The sequence below is a fragment of the Rhinopithecus bieti genome, unplaced genomic scaffold, assembly GCF_001698545.2.
Source record: "Rhinopithecus bieti isolate Rb0 unplaced genomic scaffold, ASM169854v2 scaffold_13207, whole genome shotgun sequence".
Taxonomy (NCBI): domain Eukaryota; kingdom Metazoa; phylum Chordata; class Mammalia; order Primates; family Cercopithecidae; genus Rhinopithecus; species Rhinopithecus bieti.
This window is the reverse complement of record NW_016807866.1, coordinates 3,896,546-3,905,863: the sequence shown is the minus strand read 5'-3', so window position 1 is coordinate 3,905,863 and position 9,318 is coordinate 3,896,546. Positions and strand designations below refer to the sequence as shown.

The 9,318-nt window shown below is 43.1% G+C and overlaps 1 protein-coding gene across 2 annotated transcripts in view; it reads left to right on the top strand.

Moving 5' to 3' along the window:
* The first annotated feature begins 6,037 nt into the window (after positions 1–6,037).
* RCAN1 (regulator of calcineurin 1) overlaps positions 6,038–9,318 on the top strand; it is an 11,030-nt gene continuing 7,749 nt past the window's right edge. Inside the window, exon 1 of one of the 2 annotated variants that reach the window (XM_017883941.1) lies at positions 6,038–6,382. In XM_017883941.1, coding sequence (XP_017739430.1) covers positions 6,296–6,382 — 87 coding nt within the window. In that variant the 5' untranslated portion in view covers positions 6,038–6,295. Of the gene's footprint in view, positions 6,383–6,435; positions 6,625–9,318 lie in introns of those variants that run through there. The other variant, XM_017883942.1, reaches the window with a different exon arrangement.

Sequence of the window (9,318 nt, the reverse complement as noted above, 5' to 3'; positions counted from 1 at the left end):
TGCAGTGAGCCGAGATCGCACCACTGCACTCCAGCCTGGGCGACAGAGCGAGACTCCATCTCAAAAAAAAAAAGAAAAAAGTGTATTTTATTTTTTATCATATGACGGTGTTATCAAATTATAAAAATATTTATTTAAATGAGACTGATCAGGTGGGCAGTGGGGGTTGGAATTTACAGTGGAGAAGGTACGATCCAGGAAAACTATCCAAAGTTCTGCTCATCTTTGTGGCAGGGTTTACACTTCATTTATCTATTCTTTTCTAGAGTGTCTACAGTCATACCTGTCATGTAAAAGGCTATTCAGTATTTGCTGATCAAATGAATGGATATGTGAATGAGATGACATCTGTTGTCAAATGTATGAATGACTCTTGTGTCAAAGAGGAACTAGTGTTTAGTTCTATGTGATCAAAGCAGAACCACGGATGACAGTGACAGGAAGAAAGACATCCGTTTGTTTCTTTAGCTGGCATTTTTGAGACTATTTTGCACCAGCACCAGGACTATCAAGTGGAGTAAGATGTGGCTCAACCATCAGGAGGTTCACAGTTTAGAACCAGAGTATCACCATATAGGTGGTCACCTGCTGAAGTGAGCACGATGCTAGAGACAGACGTAGGAAGTTTGGAGAGTGCTGAACAAACCTTGGACAAGGGTGCATGAGTGGGTTGGGGGTGACAAAAATTTTTTGCTTGGCCAAACTTGGGTCAGGCTTCTGAACCTTTTCCTAGGCTCACCTGTGCACTTCCTTACAAAACCCAGTTTTGGCAAAGAATCCCGCAAAGTCAGTTTAACAGGAGCACCCCCACCCTTAATATCTGATTGGGTTCTTCATCTTCTACCATCCCCCAGGTGATATCTGATCACCCGGGCCTGTCTTCAGGAAGAATCCTATTAGGTCAGTTTAGCCAGAGTCTTCTTTATCCCGAAGCTTCCTCTTAGTAATTTTCCACCACTGACCCTGACACTGCTCCTTGGCCATAAATTCCCACTTGCCATGCTGTATTCGGAGTTGAGCTCAATCTACCCCTGCCCCCAACCCCCACTGTAAGACCTGGTTGCGGTGGTCTCTATACCCATCGTGGCTTTCCTGAATAAAGTCTGCCTTGTCGGGCTTCAGCAGGCATCATTAAATAATATATATATATTTTAACACAGGGGGTCATGGTTCGCTTCCTGGAGAACGACGTGCCTGCGCTCAATCTTAAAATAAAGAAGGAAAAGAAAGGGGAGAAGGAGGAATAATCCAGGGAGAGGGAGAGCAAGAGCAGAGACTCGGGGAAGAGAAGAGGGGAGGTGTTGTGAGGCACATAAGCCATTTGTCCTTGGAGGAGCATAAAGATGAGAGCAGCACTGGCAGGATATGTGACAAGAAAGAAACAAGACAACCTTGAACAGTCTGCCTGGGCCACCGCAGGAATGGTGCTTATCACTGAAGTTTATGCAGCGGGAGAGGAACATGACTGAGCTTGGTCAGCATCAGGGATTTTTATGTGTCAGAATCGCACACTAGGTTGGAGCGGTAAGACATGGGCCAAGCGAGGCCAGTTAGGAGGGTATTACAGTTGCTGAGGGCTGCCTGTAGCGCTATGCAAGGTGAAGGATGGGATAGAGAACCAGAGGACTTTCTGTGGACCTGCAGGGCATGTAGGAGGACATTCAAGGTGCCCTGGACCATCCAGAGAGACGGGGAAATGAGCTACAGTACCACAGGACGTTGGCACTAGGCGGGCATAGTTCCTTGGAACAAGCGTGGAATCTGCAATCAAAAGCCCAGAGTGAGTTCCGGCTCTCCTAAACGTAGTGTGCCACTCTGAACCTCAATATCTTTATAGATGAAATGGGAAATAGAAAGGCAGCTGACATGCTTTAGCCACCACCTGTGTTTCGGGCATTGTGCTAGGCACTTTGCCTCCATCACTAGAGCAATCCTCTCCACAACTCTGAATGTGATATTCATCCCTCTTACAAGTTGAGAACAAGTACCCTCTCCTTAGTTAATAATGCCTTTTAGACCTCAGAGTGGTAAAGATGAGGAAGAGAGCAAACCCTTGCGGTTTTGTTTTTGTTTTTGTTTTTTTGTATGGTAACTTAGCCTGGGGAACAATGCTGCACATTCTATAGGGAACAGTTACACATATGAAGTAACAGTAAAACTATTTTACCACTTTGGGAGGTCGAGGCATGTGGATCACGAGGTCAGGAGTTCGAGACCAGCTTGACCAACATGGTGAAACCCCATCTCTACTAAAAATACAAAAGTTAGCTGGGCATGATGGCAGATGCCGGTAATCCCAACTACTTGGGAGACTGACTTGAACCCAGGAGGCAGAGGTTGCAGTGAGCCGAGATCACGCCACTGCACTCCAGCCTGGGCGACAAGAGCAAAACAGTCTCAAAAAAAAAAAAACAAAACAAAACAAAACTATTTCACTATTGTAGAAGCAGAAAACTAAAAGAAAATGTAATTGTTGTCATTTTCATTCACAAGAGAGCCTTTGCAAGTTGCCTCATTTTATGCTCAGTGTTGGAAGTCAAAACTCAGTTTCTGTCTTTGGTCAGTTCATGTTGTAGACAGCTTCACAGGGGGCACATTCTTGGTGCAGTTGTCAGCTCCTTAGAGTTAATAATGGATGTGCTGAAGTCATCCTAATGATGCTTTCAGAATGCTGTAATGGGAATGATGGAATTCATCATAAACCTTAATTTTTCCTCACTGAAAATAGAAACTTCCTAATGGAAACATGCTCTAACTGTTTGGAGCCAGAGGAGGCAAATGCAGGTTAAAGAGACTCATTTATGATTTTTATGGTGTGAATGGAAGAAATGCAAAGCATCTAAAGCTTTGAGTTGACTAAAGCATTCATTTACTTTAACTTCTGGGTTCAGTTTTATCATGGTGAGTGCAGTTTTTAGAATGCTTCTCAAGAGCTCTAATGAGACTGTATTAGTGCGTTTTCACGCCGCTGATAAAGACATACCCAAGACTGGGAAGAAAAAGAGGTTTAATTGGACTTACAGTTCCACATGGCTGGGGAGGCCTCAGAATCATGGCAGAAGGTAAAAGACACTTCTTACATGGTGGCAGCAAGGGAAAATGATGAGAGAGCAAAAGTGAAAACCTGATAAACCCATCAGCTCTCATGAGACTTATTCACTATCACGAGAATAGCACAGGAAAGGCTGCCCTCCCCCCCCCCACCATGATTCAATTACCTCCCCCAGGATCCCTCCCACAACACGAAGGAATTCTGGGAGATACAATTCAAGTTGAGATTTTGGTGGGGACACAGCCAAAACGTATCAGAGGTCTTGCTGTAGGCAGTGCTTTCTTCAGATCACTCACATTCAACCAGCAAGCAAGAATGAGGAATATACTTGCCTCCAAAACCACAAGGAATATACAAGTAGGAAAGTCAGCTTTTTAAATACTTGCTTTGGATCCATTTTTATTCTCACTGGGGAGAATCACTATTTATAAAGTAAATTCATTTGCATAGGACCGTTAGAAATCCAAGTTCACATATAATAGACATGCAGTCAAAGACAGCCTTTCTTAGCAAGAATTGTCAGATGAGCAGATGAGGAGGCATTGACATGAGCATAAGGCAGTCTTACCTATGGTTACAGGGACGGGTGTCCCAGGAAACCCTGTGCTTTGCCCTATTGGCCAACCAGAGTGTCCAAGTGCCACTGAGGATTCCTGCTACTCAACAAGACGCACTTTGGAAACTCAAATCTGCTCCATACCTCTTACATTTTAGCCAAGGAAAACCAAGGTGGCAGATCCTAAGTGCCCTCCCCCTGTTCCAGGGCTCTGGTACAATTTGTGAACCAGTGTTTGTTTGTTTGTTTGTTTGTTTGCCAGAGAACATGCATTCCAGCCTCCCTACAAAATGCCAGCCACCATTTTGACCAGCTCTTACTCCAGATCTAAAAATAGAAATGCTCAAATTTACTAAATTCAATTCAGGTAGATAGAACCAATCAATTCAAAGGCAGATACAGAATTACGTGTTTGGGGGCAATCTAGTGAAAGATTTATCATTTCTATGAGCAAAGACAGTTGAACAATCTTCAAATACCTCACTGTTCTTCTTTTTTTTCCATCCATATAACAAAATCAAAATTGTAAATTTGGGTGAGCCCATACTGTTGTCTCAGATGAACAGAGATGTTTGAGGTTTGCCCACAAAATTGAGCTGGAACTTTGTGTTGTGATTTTAAAGGAAAAAGGAAGACAGTGAAATTAGTCTCTTGTGTCTAAATTAGCCTCTTCTGTCTCTTCTGATTGCCTTTTAATGAAATTTGCCCAGGTGCATGCCAGGAGAAGAGAAAAGGGGGAGACAAGAGTTGGAGATGGGGAGGGAACATCAGAGAAGTTCCAAGCCCCTCGAGAGGAGTGGAATGCAGGACTGTGTCTGCTGCCCCCACCTCTGTTTCCCCTTAGCCTCTCCTGCCCACCACCACAATCTTCATGTGCGCCCGCTGGACAGACAAAGGCTCCCTGTACTGAAAATGCAGCACTGCAAGCACACACGCTCCCTCTCGAAGCCTCCTCCAGGATGACCACTTCCCCTTGGTGTTTGATGCATGTTGCACTGTTCAGTATTCTACACTTTTTTGGAATACATGCCTTTATGTCTTTTCAGGTTGGGTGTTATGGGTAATTTGGCAAAGCAGACACCGTAACTGGTTTCTTACATAACTCTACAGTTGGCAGCAAGGCACAGTGCGTTGAAATTAAGCAACGTTCACTCATCCAAGAGGACTTTGCTTTTCCTTTTTTGGAAGGCTAAATGCCCTCCTTTATTTTTTCCTCTTGCATGTATTTTAAATTATTGGCTGACTTTAATGATTCTTTGATGTTAATTTTTAAATGTCAATGGCAGCATTCCATTTAACTTCTGGAAGCTTGAGAGCTATCCCTGTGTGCCCCTAAATTAGAGAAAGCTTAACTTGAGTGCTTTTAGGTGATAACAAAATTGGAGAGAGTGAGAAGAACATAGGACTCAGGCTGCCTTAGGGATCTAAACTGGCAAAATACTTAGAAGGTTCAAGAGTTGCAACCTTTTGAAAGAACTAGAGTCAGTCTTGCATCCCAGTGCACTTCTCCAAACCAGGCATCTTTCCTGCATCTTCCCTTTCAATTATAGTGTACATTCTTTCCATTTCTTCTTCCTTTCCTTTTTCTTTTAACATTTAGTTTATGAGTCTTTAAGCAGGACCTTTTAACCCATTTATGCCTAGTGTTCCATTATTGGAACACTAAGCACGTGAGAGTTATTTATATCCTACTGCTCAAGGTCATCACCAAGGTCTGATGGCAAAAATTCAAAAAATTGCAACTTCTGGCATAAATGGGTTAATGCTTCTTAGCTCAGTTTCAAAGGCTAGGTTCTCTAAAGTGTTTTTGTATCCCTTGCCGGAATTCAGTAGTGCTTTGAAAATGATCAAAGTGTTGCATATTCCTAGTTCTCAAATTATAATAATAAAGTTTTCAAATGAAAATCCTAGGAGTGTTTTAGGTTCTCTTTGCTCCATTCCACTGTGGGATACAAGTAGAAATTGGGACATTCATCCAATAAAATATCATTGGAAAAAAAAATTTAACAACATTTCAAAATGATTCCTCTTTTTTTCCTTTAAAATTTTTATTGACCAAGACAGATTTCAAAATGTTTTCTCTATTACCCCAAAGTGAAACTTTGATTGAGGTTTTCAGGAAATTCCAGGGATCAAGTATGTCACCCGGACTTTGGTTTCCAGGTTTCCCAAAGCCTTGAAATTTCCCTACAGTCTAATTGCTGTTTACTGCCACAGACCTCCATCCTTTTTCTTTTGTAACATTTTCCATCTTAAGAAGGGTCGTCCCATTCGGCCGAGGAGCGTGTTGTCTGAGTAGCTGAATGGAATTACTACCAGTGGAAACTATGCTGCAAGAGGGGTTGATAAAGCAGCTGCGAAGCAAACCTCAGCTGTTTTTTCCATTCTCCCAAAGCAAAGTTAATTAGCATAGGGAAAATGACTAAGGTGTTGACGTCACCTCTTTCCAGTAGAAACTTACACTTTGTCCCTGTCTGCCTGCAAGCATGCAGGACTTGACTCAGGAATTTGCTGTCCAAACAGGATGCTGTGGAAGCTGCGCTTTTTTTTTTTTTCCCAGGGAGTGGGGGCTGGTCCTCACTGCTTTATAAGCACCGGCTCAAGAAGGAACCTACAGCCTCTTGGAAAGGAATCTCACAGGGGCTTGACTGCGTGGGTCCCTAGCGCTTTCACTGTAAGAAAGCAAGATGCATTTTAGAAACTTTAACTACAGTTTTAGCTCCCTGATTGCCTGTGTGGCAAACAGTGATATCTTCAGCGAAAGTGAAACCAGGGTAAGGCTTCTAATGTAACATGATTTTCTTTAGTTTTCAAAGCATTATGCTAATTGGGACTACTAATTGAAATACTTGGGGGAATGTGGCTGTCTTGTGGGTTTGGGGGTTTTGAAAGAAATCCAAAGTCTTTTGAGCCTTGAAAATCAAAAGCTGTTGCCTGAGGAATTAACTGAGGAAGGAATTTCTAAAGATCTCAATATTTGACAACATCCAGGTCCCTGAACCAACTAACTAGGAAGGTGAGAGCTGGGCATCGTGTGTTTTTCATTCTGTGTATGTTATAAGTGAACTTTTCAGAAACTGGCCTCTTCTGACAGTGAATAGTGTTTAACTTTTACAGCCAGTGTTGCGAATAATTTCATATCGTCTTGGGAAATAAATGTTATAAAGATATTTGTATGTTTGTAGTAATTACAAGGGCCTGGCCTCAAGCGCCTAGATTTCTCTAATGAGAGAAAATGCAGCCAGAGCAAATAATAAAACTGGAGAAATTAAGTGTGAGATCAGTGTGCCTCCTGGGCAGCAGCTCTCTTTGATAGGGATTAATATATTTTAATCAGCATACTTTTCTTCTTCATTTGACTAAAATGTTAAGTTTTTTCATCAGCAGCTACCCAGCTATCTAATTGAACTTTAATAATATCGTATGGGAGTGAATCCTGTATGTTCTATTTGAGAGGTGGTATTTGTGCATGGTGGTGTTATATGCTTTATACCGAAAGCCATATTGGGACATGCGAAGGTTTCTTTTTTAAAATCAAATGTAAGTCCATAATTGTATATAATGCTTATGATCTGGCACCATAGTGTTTGGACTAGATCGCAGAGCACATTCTATGTTTTTAAAGTCCTACAAAGTGAGTGCACTTAGCATTAGCCTTATGTGAGTAAAATCACTATTTTTTTTAAGTGAAATAGAGATGCCATCCAAAAGCTATAATAATTGGATATCAGTTATTGGAACAAATAAGATTCATTTATAAGAGAATGGCATCATAGTAATCTAGATTTTAAAGATAATGTGAGTTCTCTTTTGTTCTGGTCCTAAGCCCTGAACCTGTATTCTAAAATATTCTTCAAAGTCATCTCTCCCAAATTCTGAATCATAACTTCAAAACTAAACAGTGGGTCACAGTGCCTGTTGATGAGGTCATACAAAATTCCAAATGTACGAAGACACAGTTTTGCCAGAAACTTGCCAGTGCTCAAGAGAGGTGGGGAAAAGAGTGAGAGGTGGCCAGATGAACTCCACTGTCCGCCAGCTCCGCATTCCTTCGCACGTGCCTCTGCAGGATCCCTTGTGGGAAAGTCGCAGAAATGTTCATAAACTGAAGAAAAAGCCAGGGAATGCAAGGAGAGCAAGGTCGTAGGTTGTTCCGACTGCCCCTTAACGACCTGCCTGGCAGGGACCGGCTACCCTGTTCCTTCCTACCCGCAGCCCCAGCCCCAAGTGGAGCAGGCACCATCCACCCATGCCTCCCTGAGCTTGCCAGCAGTGAACATTCCTGAAGACACTCTCCTCTCTTATCCCGAATTCTCGCTCCCGCTGCAGAAACACTGCCTTCCATAGGTTCTCCAAGGTCCTCAGTGAGCTCTGCTCGCGCTGCCTACCATCCACGCCCCGTGCCGTCGCCTTCCTCCTGGCCAGCCCCTTCTGCCTTTCACACAGGCTGCCACAAACTGTCCTAAGTGTTTTTGCCTGGTAAAAAGATTCACAGAACCCGGGGACTAGAAGCCCATTTGGAGCTTTGACTGTCCACCAGTTAAACTCCCTCTCCGAGGAGTTGCAGTGGCCCCCTGCCCCACTGACATCCACACTCCAGGACCCAGCCCAGGGGGCTCTCCCCTGAGCAACCTAAGCTTGGAATCCCCCACCTTGGGCTTTGCATTCTAAGAGCTCATGACATCTCCTAATTCTCACTAGCCCTATGGCACCAGAGCGAGGTGTGCATAGACATGAAAGCCAGAATGCAGAAAACAGTCCATTTGCAGAACATTAATTTTTAAACCAGTATCATTTTAGAGAGTTAAAAGTAACAGACTTGAGATAAAAGCGAGCGTGGAAATTTTAAAACTACTGATTCTAAGAAATGCAAAACTTACTTTCAACTTTGTTATTTTCAAGTTTTCTTTTTTTTTCAAATTAGCTGCAGTGTTTTTAAGCCTTAAAGAAATACTTCATATATACAACATTGCCCTGAGCTGAATGGCGGGGTTGGAGTTGGCTAGCGGGGGAAGGTCATAGGACACAGAAATATAGGGAGGTAAGCGGGGGAAGGTCACAGGACAGAGAAATATAGGGGGGTAAGCGGGGGAAGGTCATAGGACAGAGAAATATAGGGGGGTAAGCGGGGGAAGGTCATAGGACAGAGAAACATTGGGAACATTACCAAACTATACCTCCCTGGAAAATGCTCATTCTACTTTTTTAAAAAGTTTGTTACCATAGTAGTGTCTATGTATTGGCAATTGTTCTGCTGATTAGATGAATGTAGTAAATCATACCTTCTTACCTTCTTGTAAAATATCTGCATTAGGACTAAAAGGCCATAGTCCCCTAAGAGGGGAAAGGCTTTTCTCTAAGAGGTTAGGAGTTCTTGAAAGGATTGATGATCCACTTCCTCAGTAAGAAATGTATTGAGGAGACTAGGCACAGTGGCTCACGTCTGTAATCCCAGCACTTTGGGAGGCCAAGGTGGGCGGATCACCTGAGGTCAGGAGTTCGAGACCAGCTTGGCCAACATGACAAAACCCTGTCTCTACTAAAAATACAAAAATTAGCCAGGTGTGCTGGCAGGCACCTGTAACCCCAGCTACTCTGGAGGCTGAGGCAGGAGAATCACTTGAACCTGGGAGGCAGAGGTTGCAGTGAGCCAAGATTACGCCACTGCACTCCAGCCTGGGTGACACAGCAAGATTCTGTCTCAAAAAAA